Source organism: Hippocampus zosterae, chromosome 18 (genome assembly GCF_025434085.1).
Source record: "Hippocampus zosterae strain Florida chromosome 18, ASM2543408v3, whole genome shotgun sequence".
In the NCBI taxonomy this organism is placed as follows: Eukaryota; Metazoa; Chordata; class Actinopteri; order Syngnathiformes; family Syngnathidae; genus Hippocampus; species Hippocampus zosterae.
In genome coordinates this window covers 8,323,331-8,345,919 of record NC_067468.1, presented here as the reverse complement: position 1 = coordinate 8,345,919, position 22,589 = coordinate 8,323,331, and the positions used below count along the sequence as shown (strand labels likewise).

The 22,589-nt window shown below is 42.5% G+C and overlaps 1 protein-coding gene across 1 annotated transcript in view; it reads right to left on the bottom strand.

Moving 5' to 3' along the window:
- LOC127591270 (transmembrane protein 132C-like) overlaps positions 1-22,589 on the bottom strand; it is a 99,715-nt gene that overhangs the window by 50,386 nt on the left and 26,740 nt on the right. Inside the window, exon 3 of the mRNA XM_052051235.1 lies at positions 7,951-8,869. Coding sequence (XP_051907195.1) covers positions 7,951-8,869 — 919 coding nt within the window. The remainder of the gene's footprint in view (positions 1-7,950; positions 8,870-22,589) is intronic.

Genomic DNA, 22,589 nt, shown 5'->3' with positions numbered 1-22,589 from the left:
GATTAATGTCAATGCAAAAATATTTATTTTTAAAAGTCCAAATGACAAGCACAACATTTCATCAGTTCCTTGCCGTCGCCTCCCCTTATTTCTTTGCCTCGAGTCTTGCGGTAAAATATGCGCGATTCGGAGTTGGTGTAGCAGCTGTCAAATTGGGGGTGATCAAACTAATCAAAGTAAATCCTTATGAGAAACACGGAGGATAAACAAGTGATTAGACGGACGAGCTTGCGATTGTCTGGAGGCGAGACGGAGCGGCAACTTGGAGCTCGCCAGTAGAGCTTATTCTGCCACAACATAAGCCGTGATTGTCAGGCCCGACAGCACTCCGTTCAACATCGGCAGTGCACAGTGCGCAAACTCAAACGAGCAGTGCAGGAAAAGTTGGTCTTGTGCCTGTTTACAGTTCATTTAAGGAAGATTGTGAGATGATCATTACAATTAGTCAATTACAGTATTTTCCGCAGTATAAGGCGCTCCGGATTATAAGGCGCACCCTTCAATGATTGGCCTATTTTAAAACTGTTGTCATATGTAGCGCACACCGCAATATAAGGCGCATAGAATAGAAGCTACAATAGATGGTGCTATGCTAAAAGGATCATGATATAACACAGTTTTCTTTATATAGAGCTTTCACAATCGCTGCAGTTGCAACAAAGCACTTTACAGAACATTTAAAATACTACGCTCAAGAAATCAGAATATTGAGCCATATACAAGGCGCGTCGGATTATTTGTCCTTGGGAACCTGAAACGAGGCTGCTCCAGCCGACAGCAACACGATGTAAAAGTAGCTAAAGTCATTGCCTGAAGATTTACTCCTGATGGGTGTGATGTATTCGCATAATTCAAATATCCAAATTCTGGCTCATGCCTTTTGCATTTTCCTTACTCAGTTAGGGCAGCAGCCGTAGGGACCGACAGATAAAAATTCTCACTTCTGCTTTTACAAGGAGGATGAAAAATGTTCACAAGTTCAAAGCAACACGAGAGGGAAAAAAAAGGAATAAAAATGTCACCTCTGACTCTGTGGCTATTCCTAGTCTTGGAGGCAGTTTAGGTGAATGCTACCACACATTCGTATGACCCTCTGTCAACAGCATACCTCTGAGACAGGCAGCTTTTTCTAAAGGACGATAGACAGAGAGCAAATAAGAAAAAGAAGACAGGCTGCAGGGAAACGGCAAAGCAATAGATTCTGCCCTTCCGACGGCCAATACATAAATCAATTTCAAAGCAAATTCCAGAAAAGAAATGTGATGGAAAAGCATTAAGGTAGAAAATACAAAGATTCAAATTGCTTGCTGCGGGCAACGAGTGATTGCTTTGGTGGCAGCGGGGTCCAGCGAAGAGTCGGATCTACAGTCCCCGCCGGCTTCAAACTGCTAATTACTTATTAATGAGTGCATGAAAAAAGTGAAGGAGCCAAGAGAGCCAACTCAGGAGGGGGGGGGGGGGGGCGTAAATGAAGACTTTGGTGATGACACTGATCATTTCGAGTGGTACTGTGGTAGACCCTACACACTATAATAACACATATTCATTACTGCTGCAAAGTATGTTGTGCACTTGATATGTTACACAGCACAGCAAACACTTAATCTGTAGTCAGTCTCGTCTTGGAGACCTCAGGTCTAGTACAAACAAAGGTGACTTGATGTAGTACCCTGACTGATCTGTGACAGATGGCATGGCACACCAGGGTAAAATAGACTGTCAAGAAAAAAAAAGATGACAAAGAATCTCGGCTGACAGTTTATAGATTGACATAATATTGAAAAAAGACAACACATTTGGGCTAGCTGTTAGCTTATAGCCTGCCATAAAATAAAAAGACGACAAAGAATCTGGGCTAGTTGTAAGCTTATCTGGTAGCCCCGCTGCACGGCAACTCCTCTCTTTGTTATTTGTATTGTGAGACTTGGAGGACACATCGTCAAACGCCAAATCTAAGTTGAAGCAAAAAACCTCCGCTGCTCCTTTGAGAGCCACACAAAAATTGTTTTGTGCCTCCCCGCTGACAGCTACCTAACCAGTCCCGTGCTTGATGCTGACTGTTCCACTCTGGCACAGCAACAAATACCTGAATACCTTCTGCAGTCCAATATTAGATCTTCATTTGCATTCATTGGCAAAAAACCCTCCCACTTCCCTAGGGGAATCTGGAGAAACACGTTGGATTGTTTAGTCAAAGATTACAGTACAGCTGGGGAAATTTATCGTTTGAAAAGCCAGTTAATTTGCTCAGGAGGAAATGGTGTTTTCATTTGCATGTGGAATGAGGAATAGTTTGGAGAACCCTTTCCAACCTGTTACACCATTCCCTCCGAGGCTAATGAGGCACGGAGTAGGGAATTACAAATTCCGCTGGGAGCCTTTAGCGTGATAAACACACCGTGACTTTACAGTTGGTGCAAAGCAGGTCTGAGCATGTCATAAATTGGAGTATCACTGTCCGGTATGTCATGATTTTTCAGTGCAATCTTTTTTTCTGAATATATATATAGTACTTATTCTGATGCTATCACTGCACGACACCATCTTGGAGAAGATATCAGTAACTACGTTGTGATGTAACATCTAACCTCCACGAGCTTGACCATCTATTTTCGATTTTAAAAATCAAATGAGGTCTCACTGGGAATGTGCACAGTCATCAGTTAGTCAATTGACTGATCACTTGATCAAGAACCGTGTCACTTATGTGCAATTAGATGTTGATTCAAAGTGTTTTAAAGCAAATGAGACAAAATGAGGTGCACTACTTGGCTTCAAATAGCCGCCGAATGTCAAAAGAAGGACGAGTTCAGCAGTGATTCAGACTGTGGCAACTTGTCCCGTGCATACATGCTTTGAATATATTTCATTTTTGATCAATTGACATTTCTACTACCGCAACATACTTCTGTTGTGCATGCCTCGGCCACCTCGGGGCAGCATAATAAACAGACACACATGAAAGAGAGGTTTACACCTGACTTAGTAAGATGCAGGAATTACTGAGTCTTCCTAAGGAATAAGGAATATATATGTGCGAATTGTCATCGTCTGTCTGCATGTGTTGCTACACAATGTTTGTTCAACAGAGATCAACTACCCGCGTTGCTACCAATGGCGTTTTGTATTGTTGTTAGCATTGAACTTAACACATTTTACTAAGGCCAAGTCATGTGGTTGTTTCATATACATGATGCATAATTCTCATTGTTTGCTTTGACAGGAAACATCAAGTGGGAGTGGCAATAAATAGCTTGAAGCATTAGATGCAAGTAAGCAAGAAATTATATGCTCTGGTAAATTTTCAATACAGTGATATTCTCTTCCCTGGGTGCGACTATTACATAAAGACATCATCTAGAAAACGACAGATGCATATGCGGACAACATCCAACAATCTGAACTCGGCCTGTCCATTTTAGTTTTCATTAATCACAAGTAACAAGTGACTGTGCTGGAGGATGAGATGCATCAGTGGGAGTGAAAAGATAATTGGGCGGAGATGGGAGCAGGTCCAGACAACATTGGGTAAATTGTTAATGATGCCCAACATACCGCAGGTACTTGTAAGATAAGCCATCTCTCTGATCACACCCACACGAGTCCCATTGTATGAAGTACAGCATGTGGAAAAGAGAGCGAAGAAAAAAAAACTTGACAAATAACCGCAGCTGTAGGACTCCATCAGGGAGAGTTAGTCCATATAGTCCGAGCCCAACGTGCAGTGGGTGATATTTCACACGTAGCATTTCCAGGATCCAGATCATCACAAGCCACATGTACAGTTAGGCTGAAAATGACTCACACCTTGGTCAAATTTAGAGTTTTAGTTAATTTTCTGCTACTTGGGTAACTCTTGATCAAAAATGACAGAGTGAGTCATGATGATGCTGGTAGACTGTGCGTCTATATATTGGCTATCTATCCATTGAGAGAGTATGCACAATTTGGAACATAAAAAAATACTGTCAATTAATACAGCTCTCACATTAATGTGTTATTTCCATTTTAAAGGCCAAAACATGAATAATTTGGGGTTTAATTGTATTGTTAAAATGCATGTTAAAAAAACCAAAATCCCAAGTTTTGGGTCACAAAAAGTGGGCATCATACAATCAAATCCATGACAAAGCAACAGGTGCCTAAATCTGTAAAGGGATTGTAGCCAATTAGAAGCAGCATGAAATCAATTTGAGGAAAAAGGCACACAGCAATGGACGATTATAATACTTCAGTTCAGGATTAGGCTTTATTATCACACTGGACTATGAATTAAAAAATACCATATTTTCCGTATTATAAGGTGCTTCGGAGTGTAAGGCGCACCTTCAATGAATGGGCAATTTTTTTTTATATATAGATCGCACCACAAATAGAATAAAAGCTACAAAAGTGGCGGTAGTTGCGTTATGCATCCACTAGATGGAGCTACACTAAAAGGAATACAATGAAATACATAAATAGCTTTACTTAGATAGAGCTTTCACAAGCGCTGCACTGGTAACAAAGCGCTTTACGGAACATTTAAAATATTATGTAATAATAGCTCGCTATGTAATGAAATATAGTTGACCTAAAATTGTGTTGCAAACTGCCAAAATGCCTAGAACAACATTTACAGTTTTAAAATATCTCTGTGGGCATGCCCTTTGCATCTTAGATGGTGCAACTATTTACTTTCATGTGTCTGTCAGGTAAAAGCGATCAGTTAGAATGAGTTAATATTGGAGTTTTGGTAAACTTGCAGTCCAGTACTGTAAAACATAGTCTGCAATTTGAAGTTGAATGTTTTGGCTGCTAATGAGGTAGTTTTGACACGTTCACTCCCCCAAAGGGGAAAATGAAGGATAGCTTCAAAACAACCGCTGTGTGCGATGCACACCAAAATACGGATCTTCAAGTTCCAATTTACAGACTCATGGTGGAAAGTGTGATTAACGCACGGTGAACGCTAACACTTCACGAGAGTTCAACATCACTGGAGTGAGAGAGAAAAAGCAATGAGGTTCTTTTTTTTGGCAGATTTCCTGCTCGCTCAGGGTTGACAAATTGCCGAGGCACCATGTCACAGCACCACTTTGAGGACGCTAACGGTTTCATCTTTCATGATTTAGATCTCAGGCATACAGGAAGCCCAGCGGAAGTATTCCGTACGCCTTCATTGGCATCAAACAATGCAGAGCAATTAAAGTCTTTTTGAATAATATTTCATACGAGAGGAGGCTCGGCGGATCAATTACTGCCGCTTTGGTGTGGAATCGCCTCAAACAGACTGTACTCAGACAGGAAAATTGCAAAGGGAGCACATTCAACAATCGTCACAAATTGTACAAAGCTACCTTGAAAGTGTCAACAATCTCAAACTTCAACAGCCACCATTATCCACATCGGTTCAATCTGTTCATATTATTGTTCCAGAGATGTACAATTGTGTTTATTCGCAATAACAACACCACCTCAAGACGGCTGGGAAATGCTGCAGCACTGCCCGCGACCTTGACCTTGACCTTTACCCTTGTGAGGATAAGCAGATCGGAAAATGGATGGATGGATGTTTGCAGATAATTGATGAAAACCCGCAAAGACTGACAACTCGTACTCAGTTGTGGAGCTACAGCTTGAAACGTTTTTTCACTTTTCCTAATTTGAGGGGCGTGGCTAAAACGGCACCGAGTGTTGTTGTTCGGCTCAGACGCCAGTCGCCCGTTCCCCACGATATGAGCGCCTTCGTTCAAATCAGCCATGAAGCGGCGCAATTGCGAGGTGCATTTTCCGAGCGAGCTATGCCTATACTGTACCCCAAAAATGCATCTGGCCATTGGCTAGTCTGGCTGCTTTAGAGCGCCTCGTTATCAGCCGTAAGTGTCTGCGTGGCACGGAGAGAAAAAAAAGTTGTGAAGCGAGCGTTTCTAGAGGGGCTTCACAAATTAAAAAAATCCTTGGTACCATCCATTTTTTCACGTCATCAAGTGGTACATTGACAGTTGACAGCTGAGCAGTGTGCATTCATCGGACACACTTATGACATTTTGAGAACAGACAACTGATTGACTGTTGAACGATTTTGAAATCTTTTTTGTTTTATAACTCATTCAAATCCAGTTCGGGTTGTTGACAACACTCCTCTCTGTGATATGTCATATTTATAAGACACAGTTTGACATTATGGCCCAATACCCCGGATACAAATCTTCAACAAATATCCAAATGTGCAGGGCAAGATCAAAAACAAGCATTTTTGCTGAAGAAATTTGTCCATATCATCTGGCGTCGACAATTTTGAGAGCTGATTTTCAAAGCTACGTTTGCCAACCTTGTAGTTACAGTAAATGGCCCAAATAAACACATGCCGCGCGGGAGAGTGGCAGTGTCATGGCAACGTCGCCTGCGATGAAAGAGCGTGCTGTAGCAAATCAAAAGCTCATCGTACACACATCTTCTAATCTCTAATGCCTCACTCTAATCCACACATTTGCCCACCACCGATAATTCGGATGAAGGGCGCTGCAATATTTTTCAAAAGCCACAGTGCAGCGCAACACAAATACCCGCGCGGTGAAGAGTTTTATGTGTTTACATGTGATGATCCGTACTTATTTTACCTTTCTACCCTTTATTGAGTTTGAAAGGGTCTACCCAGCTACAAACACCTACTGCAGCCTATTTATGGGTTACCAGAAAATGATCTCATCCGTGCAAAACGCGAATGGCAAGAGGCTATACTTTTTGGCGAAACAACAAATTACCAACTTTTTTCAGCAGCACTAGAGTGAAAGTTAGACAACACCATGGACTGGCCACTAGTCAATAACAGAATAATTCTGAAAGTGCCACTGAATCAAACTGGAACGTCAACCCAAAGAACCCCCATAATATAATTGAACCAGGTTTTATTTCCACAGCAGACCATGACTACTTGATGGAAAAAAAAGAACAGTTCTGTTTATCAGCCCCGTGTCACACCAACACACATAGAGATGTTGCATGAAACAACCTGATTACCGTAGTTGGGCACTATCCCCTTGAGTCATTTTCCATGAGTCACAAGCAGCATCAGTGAAATGAGTTGCAATCATAATATTCCGCACGCCGATAACGGTTTGAAAACAGTAAATGTCACTGGGCTAGGTTAAATCTGGGGTTGTTTCCCCCCAACTTCTGTTAAATCATTTTAAATGATTTGCATGATGATTCGCGCTGTAATTAGTTCTGAGGATCCGACTGATGCAGTGTTGAGAACGCGCTGTGCAATTCCAACACACCTAATCACAGCTGGGACAGAAAATCAAAGCTATCGATTGAAGCGTTCACACCGTACGGATCGACGGAAAGCCACACCTCGACTCAATGAGTTTTGGGTTGTTGGTGTTCAACTAAAGTTTGGTCGGTATCCTGCTTTTCAAACAGCTGCTGACTCGACAAAGAATTCAGGACTCTGGCCAATGCTCCAAACAGCACGGTCAACAAATTCGCACGCATGCAGAAAGTCTCGATAGTTCGGAAAGTCTTATTCAAATTCTGAAATTGAACACGCTTTCCTCTGACCTCAAACAGATTTTGAAAGGAAAATTTGGACTTGGGGAGGTACCGGTCATTAGCTTCCAACAGAGATATTCTGTAAATCAGGGGTGTCAAACTCATTTTTGTCGCGGGCCACATTGCAGTTACAGTTTGCCATGTTTAATTCCCTCTACATATTACCCATACAGCGCACAACAAATTGATGAATAACTATTTTTGAAAATTTGAAGTCAAGAATAAGGACTGTTATAGTGGATTGCATATGACAATTTGAAATTTTGTTTCAGACTTTAGCAAGCGTCGTGGAACGTGACATGCTTGATTTGCTTTCACGGGCCACATAAAATGATGTGGCGGGCCAGATCTGGGCCCCGGGGCCTTGACTTTGACACATGTGCTGTACATTGATACAGAGGGAGAATCGCTTACCTGAGGGTGAAGATGGGCACGGAAGAAAGAGTCGATAGAGCCAGAAAAGCAGATACACTTTCTCTTTGTCGGATGGGTTTGGACGGCACCATGACCAAAAAGTTACCGTCCAGTTTCAGTTCCGAGAGCGGCTGAAAGAGCCTGACACTCCCGATGCGTTGCATGGGCGTATGCCCCACAGAATAGCCCCTCGGCCCGTGCTGCTCCGTACGAACGGCGCTACCTTTCCGGGAGTCCTCGGCGTTGCAGTCGCCGGCGTTGCCGCTTTGAACCGTGTAATACAGTTCCACGGGAGTACCTTGGGCCTGCTCGGACATCCTCTGTCGACCTGGCCTGACGGTGGGTGGGCTGAACCAGCTCGCGAGAGGCTCCAGCTCGGCAACGCAAATGCCCAGCTCGCCTTTCAGCCTGCATGTCCCGCGCACCTCTTGAGTCTCGTGGAAGGCAAACATCCTGATGCAAGGCAGCTTTCGGATGGCACTGTAATCATCCCAGTCCCTCCCCGCGATGTAGAATAACACTTGGACCTTTGGCCAGCTAGGGTGAATCCTCTCGTTGATGATGTAGGTATGAACCTTCCAGTTAAATGTGAAGAGCGGCGTTAGTGACGGGGATGTCGGCACTGTTGAGAAAGTGGGCGAACTGAAAGGCCCCGGTTGAGTCTGCAGCATCTCCAGCGGGATCGGCTTCTGGACGGACAGCGGGCCGTAGCTCGCGTTCACAAAGGGCATCTGCCGAGCCTGGTGGATGAAGAAGGACTCTGTACGGGCCTGCAGGCTGGAATTCCTCATTAAATCCTGGTTTGCCTCCAGGAGGAAGAAAGCTGACTCAGCATTAAGGATCCGGTAGCTGACAGGCAGATAGATTGGCACTGGGTTGTACCTCTGCAGGCCCTCCGGGATGGCCTTGCTGTCCACCACTAAAACAGACAGAAGACACCGTAGCAAAGGGAAGTTATCTCTTGCTCTTTTGTTCCAGCAACTGAAACTCGCTAACACACATATCCGCATTACAAATAATACGAGGCAGCCGCGGGAACACTTTTACAGGCCTTTTTAAGTGAAAGAGCCTTTTTTTCTAAAGCTTATCAACAAAGCCGCAGACAGGCATGAAATGAAAGTATAATACGAGAAAAGAGGCAAAGTGGCACACAAGCTTGTAAGGAGCAATCCAGAGCTACCCAAATATTGACATGCATACCCTGCCACCCGAGGCAATCATACCGTTCATCAAATGCATTGGAAAATGTTTAATAGTCATTCAAAAAAGATCATTATCTTGGGCTGCGCCACTTGAATGTTTCAACTCTTGCATCGACTTAGCCACCATGATCGCAATCCTTCTCTCCTTGACTGGCGGTGCAAATGTTATGTCTGTTCAGTTTAGACTTAATTCACGCTCTTGAGTTTTATTGACTGAGCGGTACGTCCTTCAACTTCATAACTCTGCGTGAATTCCTATTTTTTTTTTCACATCACCGTTTCCTCACCAGCCATCGTGTTTTAGATGTTGTACTAACAGCAAGCGAAAAGTCCGTTCAAGAGTTCCCAACAAGATTCATAAGGAGAGTACGTTCACAAACTAGCAGGCTAGTGAAGAGTTCATGCTAGTCCGAGCATAATTTAAAGAGACTTTACTTTGTATTCTGTGTTTTGCAGCAATGGAGCCAAATGGGATTCTCCGTGGAGCAATTAGAGAAGAAATATCTTAATCTTCTGCATCTGTTTGAATTTCCATTCTAGGCCTAATGGAGCAGCCAAGATTTTTTTTCTGGTATATTAAACAGGTCAGGCCCTAGACTGAGTTTGGCTGGCAAGAAAAAAAACAACTTTTATTTCTCAACAAGGGCACAAATAATGAGAATACGGCCTTTGTCTCAGCCACCGCTTTGAAAGCGCTATTGGCTTTATGCATGATAAACAGGCCCCGGGCAGAACCTAATTACAGACCTATTCACTAAAAGAATATGCATCAGTAATTCTTGTCAGACGTGAGTGACAAAGCTTTGGAAATGATAAGCATGAATTGATAAACACAAATTATCTGAACTAATTTGGAATTTTTGTGAAGCCGTTTTCAGGCTGCGCTCTTTTTTCTAACTCTTCTTGCATTAATGTGCATTCCCAATGTAGCCAGGAGGAGAAAAAGACCCGCAGACAGACCAGTGAATGATGGCACTTTAGTGTTTGATGCCCCTGATTTGAAAGATGGCAAACCGGGGCTCAATGTCAAGGGAGCAAGCAGGTCGTCGGTGCTAGATCAACTGAAGAGATTATTTCCCGATTGCCCCGACGCTTTGGTTGATGTGACACACTGTCCTAGTTTCGAACTTACTATGACACAGATGAAACCAAATCCCTCTATGCAGCTGGAAACAAGTCAAAACAAATGTAGTTGGCAGATTTTGCCCATTTCACGACACGACCAGGGTCGTTATAAATAACGCAGGCAAAGCTGGTTTGATTTGCAGCCGCGAGTTATCCTTGGATTTCGTGTCAGCGGCTACTGTACTTGTAAATCATGTATGCCGCCGGACCGCTTCTGCAAATGGAAAAGGAAATGATTTGTGATGATAAGTTAACCGCACCCCCTCCCCCACTAGGTTGTAAAACTCTTGCGAGGAGAGGATTGCTGGGTATTGGCAGCGCGCCACGATGCAGGCCCAAGAGTATGACGGGTAGGAGCTCGCGCATGACCTGATCACATTGTTGAGCAGATGTTGCGTTCAGCATTTCGTGTCCTCACTGCTTACACTACTGAGTCAAAAAGGCATGGCCAATAAACAGTTTGAAGACTCTTTAATCAAGACTTGCTCACTGTCTGCCAAACGACTGCTGTTTGTCAAGTCAGTTGAGATGAGTACACTGCCGCCGTGCAGTGTGTGTATTTAATTTTTGTTCTCAAGTCAAGGCAAAAAAAAAACTTTTCTTTTTAAATGGCAAGCAAGATCGGACATTTTAACTCTTTAGTACATTCGGCAAACAGATTTGGTTGAATCAGATAAACATGATCGAGGGGAGAGGGTGAGACGAGAGCGCGTGATAAGAGGAAGCGGTGGTTATTGAAATTGGACAAGGTGAAGATATGATGATGGGAACATATGATCCGTACAACGTTCACGCCTGGAGTGATTGCTCAAAAATTAAGACTTGATTCTTGTCAAAACAACACAACCATAGCCGAATTCTTCATTGCTCACCGGCTTTGAGACATATGTTTATACCGTCGCCTGGAAAATGAAAAAAAAAATAAAAATACACACATACATAATGTATTTATAACGCATGGTAAATTCCGCATCGGGCAAGCTTTCGCTGGCCAAACTTGAAAATCTCAAAAACCATGATCTACTCGAAAAAAAAAGTAGACATCTTTTTAAATCAGCTTCAAAAATACATCTAACCCTGGAGAATCCACAAGGTCGAATTTGGCCCCATATAAATACTGCTACTCGAATGCTACCCTTAAATCCCAAAGGGTCAAATTTGACCCAAATCCTAAATACGGATTAAAGCATTAAATATTTGACAAAACATATATTTTGGTGTTCAGTGAACATATAACAGTCATTTAATGTATAATTCATCATTTTCCAAAGTAGAAAAAGGTTCTCGGGTTCTCCAGGGTTAAGGTACGCATAAAGTCATATCGGATTCAAGCTTGCTGTTTACCAGTCTTATTAATTTTCTGTTATTGCGATAATTTAGCCTCATTACTCAGGAATCAGATTGCCTTTACATGGCAACATTCATCGTGTGAATCAACAAAACAATGTATCTTAAATAAGAGAGTTAGTTGGTGGCTGTTGACATTTTCCTCAATGGTAACTTTACGTCCTGTTGAGAAATACGTCAGAGGACCCTTGAGTCATGCTCCTCGGTGGCCTCTCCGCCGGTCACTTTGAGAAGTAACATTTCCGAATTTCTAACCTCATAACAATTGAATTTCAGCGTTTGCTGAAAGCTCCCGGTGAAATGAAAAACACGTATTAATGTCAGCAGCTGATCAAACCAAATGCCGTCGGCAATGGTGAGACATTAAGTAACCTTATGGGACGTTTGAATAAAATATCAAACAAAATGGAGACATCGCCACGTCCATTTTTTAACTTGAGCTGTTCACCGATTATTAGCATGTAAATTGGTGTTGCTAGGTCCTAACTTTACAAACCCCTGAAGCATCTTAACGTGTCGATCCGTGACATCATACTCTAGTTGGTGTTCCACACAAATAAAAACACGGAGGAACACTAATGACTCAAAGAGCCCATCAAATGCAACCTGACACAGCAAGAGTTCCGCAAGGAGGCAGAGCGTCCAATCCCAGCGGGAGGTTAATCGGATCCCATAAAAACAAGACACACCTTGTCTTTCATCACTAGGCAACGCATTTATGCAGTGATTGATAGGCGGAATCATACTTTCTCTTTAAGGGAAATGAGGGGAAAATGAAGTGATGTGACCAGAGCAACAATGAAGGAGCATGCTTCAAACCACCTCAGCAATCAATCAATTCAATCCGTTGCCTCGGGTTGTCGTTTTCTTTCTAGAATTGGAGTTAATGCCAAACTGAAAGTCTTCCTGCATTTGTGATTTAGCATCAAAGTAACTTGCAGCTGAATAACTTCCGGGACATGAAACAAAAGACATTTTTACAATTTAGATTTTTTTTTTGTTGAGGAATTACCGTATTTTCCGCACTACAAGGACTACTTCGGAGTATAAGGTGCACCTTCAATGAATGGCGTAATTTAAAAGAGTTTTCATATATACAGCGCACCGCATTATAAGGCACATAGAATAGATGCTACAATTGTGGCTGCGGTTGCCTCATGCATCCACTAGATGGGGCTACACTAAAGGGAATACAATGAAATACATTTATAGCTTTATTTATATCGAACTTTCACAGCCGCTGTAGCTGCAACAATGGGCTTTCCAAAACATTAAAAAGACTACATCCAAGAAAGCTGAATATTGATCCATATATAAGGCTGTTGGCTTTTCAAAATATTGAATTTTTTTAGGTGGAAAATACGACAATGACTGTGCCATCTAGTCATGATCTGCTAAGCAACAAAAGCAAAAAAAAAACAAAAGCAACAAAATGTCAACATTTAAAACCACAGCACACCACAACAATGATGAACCACAGTATTCATCATTAGTGGCTTATCATAGATATTTTATTTACTATTGTCAATTGACAGCATAACTCTTCTTCATCTTCAGCCTGGCAAAGAAATTAGGTGGGCCAAATTTCTTAAGCTTTTTCTTCATGCAAGATGTTAAAAACAGTGCTGGGAACGTTGATGTTAATAACAGTGCCATTTCCTTGGAATGAAATTTGACTGGTTCAAAAAAGACAGAGCCCGGACTAAAAATAAAATAAAATAAAATAAAGCTCCCTATGGGGAATTAGTTGGGAAGACTTGCAGCAGCTTCCACCCGTCTCTTGCAGTTTCCCCTCTGCTCACTCTGCACCATGTTAGCCTACTGGGGGTTACCCGGCAACAGCATCTGCACAGGAAAGCCTTTTCCCTTAAAGACACACGGGGGACATGAATGGACATTTTATGCCGGTTCAGGCCGCCGTGTGCGTGCGCATTATACAGTGTCAGGGAGACAGGAGGTGAATGGTGGTTGTTTAGACGGGATGAGCTACGAGATGAGGCCTCTTCAACAAAATGCCGCTAAATGTGCTGAGCAGACCAGAAGAGCAATTTGGCTAGCATATAAAGCGCCCAAAGGGCTAATCGAAGGCAACACTTTTAACTATGCCGAGGCATTTAATACCTTCGATTACCTTGGAGAACTTAGCATGTGACCAGCTCCCTCCCTCCCCCAAGCTACGAGCCGTTAGAATGACTCAAACAAACAGCGTGACAGTGACAGATGACGAGATGAACGGCGCTTCGATGGAGGAAGACTTGTCTCATAAATAATAATGACACCCTGTGCACAGAATTCTGAGCAGAGTGAATACAGTTCACCTGTTCCGTACACTGGGGATGTTTTTTTTCCCCCTGAGCAAATGTAACTAATCCAACCGGAATTGGTGGCTAGAATGCAATGAGTTGGCAGAAAGGAGAAAGGTGAGCAATGGCTTGGCATTTGAAGCAAGGTTACGCTGTCAAGTAAGTGATTCGACTCTGGACAACGGCCACTTCCTTTGCATAATGCAAACCTCGATGTTTTTCCATTTGGTCCAGACAAGGCTTGCTGGATAGGAGCTCGATTGGATTGTTAACTGTCTTGAAAAACACCACACACAAAAGACAAAAATGCACAGAGTCCATTTAATTTGCAACGGTACGATTAAACAAGTTTTCCTTTGCTTTTTTTTTCATTAGGCAGCCAAGCAAGCCTGAAACAACTTCCCACTGCTAAATTATGTGGCGGTCAGAAATGAGATGATTGTTTCCGCATTTAATCTGACAACTCTGCTCCAGAAATTCCAAGTCTGTAAATCACCGTGTGGGAGTCCTATTAGTATATAGCAGGGGTCCCCAACCTTTTTTCCTGTGAGGGCCACATAACTTTTCCCTTCTCTGATGGGGGGCCGGTGTCAATTTGTAACATCAACGATCGTAGGGGAGCTTAAAAAATTTATTGTTTCCCAGAAAGCTACACATAAACAAATAACCCTTTCCAGGTTCTTTACAGAAAAAAGGTCAGGAAACAAATAATAACACTATTAATGAAATAAATAATAACTAAATAACCCTCTCTGAGTTCTTCACAGAAAAAACACGAAATAAATAATAACTAAAGAACTCTCTCTCTTTATAGCCCCTTGAAATCCACAAAAAAAAGAGTTCTGCCATCTACGAGAACGCCACCTATCTTGTCTTTTTATGTCTGCTACCGTCTTGTCTACTAATTGATCTGAGAAACAACTAAAACACTGAAACATTCTATGGTGTGTAAATAACTTTGTGACTTTGATTTCAACCCTATTCGCGTCATGGGTCATTTTGCCCCGAAGACCACCTTTGTACTTTTTTTTGTACAGCTTCCATGGAAATGTGAATAAAAACAACATTTGAGTTTTTCTGCAGTTGGGGACAATCTAGGAAAAGTCATCAAATTTCAAGTAAAAAAATTAGCATTTAGGGGTTTTTGGGGGCATTTTTAACACAGTGATGGGTCATTTCGACCCGAGGACAACAGGAGGGTTAGAGGGCCGGGTAAATGTGGCCACGGGCCGGATACGGCCCGCGAGCCGTAGTTTGAGGACCACTGGTCTATAGTTTAGATTTACATAGGTGTCAAACTCAGGTCCTGGAGGGCCGCTATCCTTTCCAAGTCTCCCTGTTGGAACTTTGCTACCCTGAACTGGACGTCTGTTGAAACAAATTGGAAGTGAATTGCGTGAGGTGGTACGTGGTAAGTGGTACAGTCAAACTAAATGGCATCTGCTTGAAAAAAAATCTCCAATGAAGGAAAGATTTTGGCATCATGCCTTTTCGTACTTAACTTTGAGTAATTAAAACATTACATCGATATCCATGTATCCAAGATCTAAAACATATGTCTTCTTTTTTTTCATTCATTTTTACAGAAAAGAAAATGGCTTTTAGTAAACAGAGTCACTGTCTTTCAAGACTAAAGATCAAGGCCAAAACCGTTGGTGTGCTGATTGACGCAGATCTGACTTTCGGCAGTCACATGAAATCAAATACGAAAACAGCCTTTTCGTCGCTGAGAAAAATAACCGTATTGAAGAGCTGCATGACTCACGCAGAGCAGGAGAAGCTTATTGATGATTTTATCTCCAGTAGACCTGATCATTTTAACAGTCTTTTGACTGGACTCCCTGGGAAGAGCATCAAACAGCTGCAGCTCATTCAGTACGCTGCAGCTCAATTTTTTTTAACCAAAATAAAGAACGTATTACTGCAGTCATACAGATGTAACACTGGCTCCGAGTCAGCTGTAAAATAGATTTGAAAATTTCACTACCGGATGTATAATCACCGAATGACTTGAACACATTAAAGCAAACATGGTGAATCAACATTTAGCTGTTATGTTGCATGCAAAGAGAATAAGTTGCCGACAGTGGTGAAATCAGTGTAAATGCTTTTATATACAGGTTATTTTTTTTTTATGTCTTTGTGATTCTTTTGTAACTCTGTGAAGCACATTGAGTTAGCTAAATAAATAAAGTTGCATCGCCTTGCCTCATTTGGGTGGCGGGTGTGCTTGAGCCTATACTAGCTGACTTTGAGCAAAAAGCAGGGTACACCCTGGATTGGTCGCCAGCCATTCGCTGGGACCACATAGGCAAGCGCGTTCATTCATATTCATAGCAGGACAATTTTGAGTCTTCAAACAGGCATGTTTTTAGAATGAGGGAGGAAAACGGGGAGGGGGAATAAATTATTATGATGAAATTCCGGCAATGTTCCATACGGGGGACAGCACACCATTTTTTGTGCACGTCTAAGTAGGTTCATTCAGTTTATTCATACAATATTTTGAGTTGCCCCAAAAGGCCAAACCGCAGATGATAAAAAGTCAAGCCCGCAAAACTAACAAGTTATGCGTGTTGTTAATAGAATGCACGTCGGGCGATATGCTTCTTACACAGATAAAATGCAGCGTGTTGATAGGCAGCATCGGCAAAGCGATGCACGCCAGCGACTGGAACGAGATGCGAAACAGCGCGGAACAGAAGCGCTTATGGTGTATCGCGGCCCACGGGAAGTCAAAGGCACGCACCGGCGCAAGCTCAGGTAGAGAGCAGAGAGTCATTTCGCAGCTGTTCAGAAAACTCTGGAATAAGATGAACTCGGAGATCTCCTCCTGTAGCAGAAGATGCTCACGGCACATATTTCTTTCGTCATATCTCCCCCACCCCCCCGTCTCCCCCAAAGGTGCCATGGAGAATTGCGTGCCTTTTAGTGAGCTTGGCGATTGGGGACTATGGAGAAAATGAAAAGAGTGATGCCAGAAAAAGGCTGTTGATCATTCAACTCTGTTTCAGTGCTCTGGTGCCAGATTTTGTGACAGAAAATGGAAGAGAAGTTTTTTTGTCAGACAGGAACCGCATGATCACTTTGGGGTTTGTGGTGGGGGAAGGAAAAAAACCCATCCAGACACAGACATAAATTTTGTTTCTCAACTCCAAGCGGAATTTGAAATGCTGTCTCATTTTGAACACAAGTTATTCTCACACTGTCAACAACCAAGCCATCCTTTCTTTTCCACAGAACAGAATAATGTGTCGATTAAAACTATTAAATTGATTGAAAGTCTGTAATTTCATACTCTTCTGGGTTGAGCGGTGAAAATATTATTCATACATCCTCGTCCTGACTTGATGCAGACTAATTGGGACTCACTTCAAAATAACAGGTGGCAGAAAATCGAGAGTATAATGACAATGAGAGAACAGAATGTTCGGCTGAGGCTTCAGTTGTCATCGTGATCGGTTTTGAGGTAAAGTGACGTGGTAAAGTCACATTTATTATCACCAACAAAAAACAAAGTGGCCTATTACCTTCCATTATTCATTGATATTATTGTTGTTCTAATATTTCGCTGAATTAGTTACAGATTCACCACACAATGGACTTCCAAGGTCTTGAAAGCGCTTTGAGGTGGTCACTAAATTCACACACTCACCGCTAACTTAGGTGCAACGGAGGATTTAGTTTTTGTTTAAGGGTACAAAAAATTGGCTACTATGGGATCAAACCAGCAGTCTTCTGATTAAAAAACAATGTACAACAGGGATGGGCAACTCCACCGATGAAGCGGGCCACAATTCATCATCAATGCTACTGGGGGGTCACAGCGGATCACGCACTTCCGATCCACTTGTGCAAAATAAAAATTTATGCCTGGAAAAAAATATGTGCTCTCAATATATTCATATTTGAAAATATATTTTTAAATGCGTGTCAAAATCCACTATCCTGACCCAACAACAACAAAAAAGGGTTTGAATGAAACAACTAGCCACATACTGTACAAAAATGACTATTCAAGTATGGCACAAAACTGCTGAACAACAAATCAACATTAAGTGCATGTAGCCAAATGCATTTTTTTGTTTTCAAAATCAACTCACTCATTGTTTGAATATTATTGCAATAGTTTGTCCTGCATATTATTCCAAATCTGCAAAAAATAAAAATAAAAAATAGGCCTAGTACAGCACACATTGTAAGCGAAACCAAGACATGCCTGCCATCTAGTGGTGATTGGCGATATTACAACTTAAAGCTTCCGTCAGTTTTGCACGCATGGATTTTGCACAGCTGTGGAACGTTTTTATTTTTTTATTTTCAGATTTTGGATTTTTTTATCAGTGCTTTTTAAAGAATTAATTGAGTTTTTTAATGACACAAAACCTTTTTATTTGTTTTTTTTTAATGGCCCGCTAATTGTCCGTCCATCCCAGTTCCATAACCTGATCTTACACGCGCTACGGTTGTTGACCATCACAGCTTATTGTATCCCCTTCTACCGTGACCTCTTGTTGAACGAATAAACAATTTACTGCGTCCAATAAGAGTTTATGGTCTCAAACACTAGCGACAAGTGTTTTTCCAATTCAGCCAGGCTTTCTGAGAAATAAATCAAGGCTGTGTTTGGCGTGAAACAGACCTCCAACAGAGCCGTGCCCCAAAGCGTACCTACGATGTGATTGATGTGAATGCTGCACCAGGTTAAAGGCCGCCGCTCGCCCCGCACTGTCGCCCACACGCGGTCACGTCCGCTTCCCAAAGGCCAACATGGCAGCCGTCAAATCTCCAAATGCTAAACTTTCGAAACATCGGCACAATCTTGCAAAGGTGAAACAATTACCGTTGCAGGATTTTTGAAGCACTAAATAAGAGCACACTCTGGAAAGGCAGGGAAGCTTTTAGCAATGCCATTAGTGTATTTCAAGATCTTTATTTTTATGGCTGTTATGTGCATTTACATTAAAAAAGAGACCGAGAGAGGAATGCGAGCGTCTTCTTGGAAATGCTTAGGCCGCAAAGTTGAACTGCAAGCAGCTAATTTAATTTTTAATGCTGAGCCCGGGTGCATTTCTAAATATACGGTTTAATCTAAAAGTCATCAGCCTTTGCGGTTCGTTGGCTCGAGTGATGATGATGCTTTGTTTTGGTTTCTGCTCACCGTTTATTTCCATGTCCAATTTGAACTCTGCAACTGGCTGTTCATCATCCTGATTCCATCTGGTTTGCCCTTTCTCAGTTCGCAGCCTACCCTCTTTTATCTCTTGCGCGGGAGGAGGGCACCAGGGTGGTACTGTTTTGTGTGTTTGTGTTAAAACAATGATGGGATAAAATAAATAAATAATAAAATCGGAAGATTGGCGTAGTAAGAAGATCAAATGTCTTGGCCTGTGCTTGACCGCCGCTGCTAATGAGCAGCGGCGTCGTGTGGGTTGCCATTATTCTGCCCCCTAAAATGTTAACGCTCCGAGCGTACATTCTGGCAGTCCGCTACATTTTAGGCAAAAACAGAAATTAAAATATATTGCCTCAAATGTGCTACTAAATCCTTTGCCGCAAACTCACAAATGTAAAATCAGCAAATCACTGACGATGATTATAAATGCAAATGCAACCTCACGTTAAGCTGTTTCTGATATTTTCACTCGAATATTGTTTTTTTTTTTTTAAATACTTTTATGAAGGGGCTGCCTGTTCATATTTCCAAAAATATTTTTCGCAACCCGTGGTCTTCCCTGCTGCGCCCATCCTGCAGTCCCTAATAAGCAGACTTATGCTTCTTCTCTTGATGTTTTTTTCTATCAACAGGTGCAGAGCACATTTGCCACCATATGCATTAGTATTCATATCACGTGTTTGGGTGTCCGGCAAGCCGAGAGGGCTCTTAAGAGAAAAGCACTCTGTTGATGAGAAACAGATCAATATCTAAGCAGCCTCTTATCGTCCACATCCAAACTGGCAAAGCCCTTAAAAATTCTCCCCTGCAAGGATAACGACCTCTGCTAAACACAGACGCCCCCCCCCCCCCCGTTATGTAAGTATGTAAGTGCAGATGTTTATTGTGTTCGCAGTGGTCATGGAAGAAAAACACAGCTACAAGCAAGGCAAAAAGAAAAGAAGCAAAGTTATTCATCAATAACTGCAGACGATAAAGGCCACATGTGATTCAACAAGCCAGCTGAGCCTTGCAGGGTCACTCGTGCTTGCAAGAGCCATCAAAAGCCCAGTTGGTTTTTGTCACGCCGAAACAACACTCATGAAATGGGAACAGCTTGAAGCGCCCGTCACATGCTGGAGAAGAAGAAGGAGTCTCCGAAAAGGACTCACCATCAAGCTATCTCTGCAAATGAAATGCAGACGTCAACCTCGGACTGGAACGGGGTCTGCGCTTTTTTTTTTCCAATTAACAATAATAAACCAAAAGGTTTTGAAAAAATGTCTTTTTCATCCATCCATTCTTTGTCTGAGCCGGTTATCCTCACGAGAGTCGCGTGTTTGCTGAAGCCTCTCCCAGCTGTCTTTGGGCAGCAGAAAAGGAACACCCTGAACTTGTCGCAGGGAATGCATTGACAAATCACATCATCTTTTTAAAGCCGAGTGCTACTCGTGGGGGCGGATTAAGGAGAACAGCTCCCGATTTTGTCCACATATTTGAATGATCAATTCTATAGCATCCTGAGGAAATCACAATTTTTCCATCACTGGTGAGTTATTTTGAGAACAGGCCCACGGGCCACCCCGCCTCATGATTAGGCAGTATAAGAAAATGCTAAGGGGGCCACCAAATTTTTTTTTAAATAAAATCCGGTTCAGTGTGATTGTATGAACAATGTATAATGGATGGCAGATTCAAACGTGAAGCATTGCCCCCACCCCACTCGTCTTCCTATGGCTGATCATTCTATGCTAGCAATATGTGGGGGAGGGTCACATTTAAACTGTCTAATTTCAACAGGAGAAAAGTAGTGAAAAAAAAGAAGAGAAAAATTAATTCAACAACAAAAAGTTAGATTTTAAAAGTTGACCTACAGCCTGGCTGGGTGTTTGATTTTAATCACGCTTCCTACTTCTCAAGCAACCGGCTTGACAGATGATGTGGCAGGCACAAGTTTTTGTTGCTCTGGGCTCCGCCTTGGCAGATGACAATCTGTCAACGGCTCTGGAATTCTGGCCCAGAATCTCAGCAAGGTCGCTGTTCATAGATGAGGAATCTCTACGGGGCTCTCATTTTCAACTCTGCGTCTGTGGGAATTCATTTCTGGGGCCGCGTAGGATGTTTCGGGCTCCTTGTTCGTAGCTGAGATGAGATGCCTTCAAAGGTCAAAGTGTCACCCATATAAGGGAAGAGCTGTCTGTCTGTGTGTGTGTATGTCAGATCCCAACTGGCTTTTGTATACACGTGGATGCCGGCAAATACCATGGAACATAAGATGGTCCTGCTTTATAGGATTTGTGTGAGTGTTCCAGATCAGAGCTCAGCGCTCCCCCCGCCCCAACCTCCCGCATCCACCACTCCCCGGCCCCTGCTGAGAGCAACGGGGCCAGTCGAAGAGGGCCGCACTTTAAGCTGTGCACACTCCTGCACAAATTGCTCAGTGGCTTGGCTGTAAAACACAACGGTGGTCAGATCAAGGCCAGAGAGAGAGGAGGGCCGAAATATGGCCGCTCAGAAACCTTCATTTGAATTTAAATCAGCACATCTCAACGGGAATTTGACCAATGTCTATATTTGCATCACATGGGGACAATTGAGCACACCAGTCGCTCGACCAAACATTTTCTCTCAGCAACATGGGAGAGGTTTCAAAACACATTCACATATCCACCCCTCGCCCCCCCCCCCCCACACACACACACACAACCCACCAACTGCCCTCTATTGCCACAATTTAAATGAAAAATGATTACCAAAATAATTATAACATTTGTCAAGTTCTAATCGTTTTTTTGTCATCCGTCACCTCCATATTTTAACCAGTAATTAGAGACTTCTATTCTAAGTGCTCGTTGGGCGGCAAATGCTGTAAACACGTTTGCTCTCATTTTCACCTTCTTCCAAAATGCGGCAGTCCCGCGTGGTTAAGTGTCTTACAATCGGCACATACTCGGTGCGTGTTCGCTCAGGATAGACGCGTTTGAGGCATGAATAAACATTGGAGTGGCAAGGAGCAGTGTGAGGCGCTCAAAAGAAAAAAAAAGTAAATAGATACAGTGCTGGGAGATTTTGTGTGGGTTGAGGAGCTTCATTTGGACAATATAACAAAGTAAAAGCTTCAAAATGATTTGGATTTACAATGGCAAGATTCTGGTCTCAATGTAATGGGGGCCAGGGAATCATTCTGGGAACTGGTGCTTAAACACAAATCAATAATTGACCATTTGAGCTACATTAAGATAGGGGATGAGATTGATTGCATCATCGGGGTGGGAAACATTTACAAAATATGATACATACTCTTGTTTTCCTTTTGTCACATAAATAGGAGGCGGATGTTGCTTTGGAGATAGATTAAGTCAAGCCACAGCGAATGACATTCACAAATGTGCACGGTTTGAGATTGGTTGCTCTTTCAAATGAATGGTTGAAACTTTCCACCCCACCAGTTGTGCAGCCGTCACTTAATTAAATCGCATTCAATTCATTTCCGTCAGTGTAATGTTT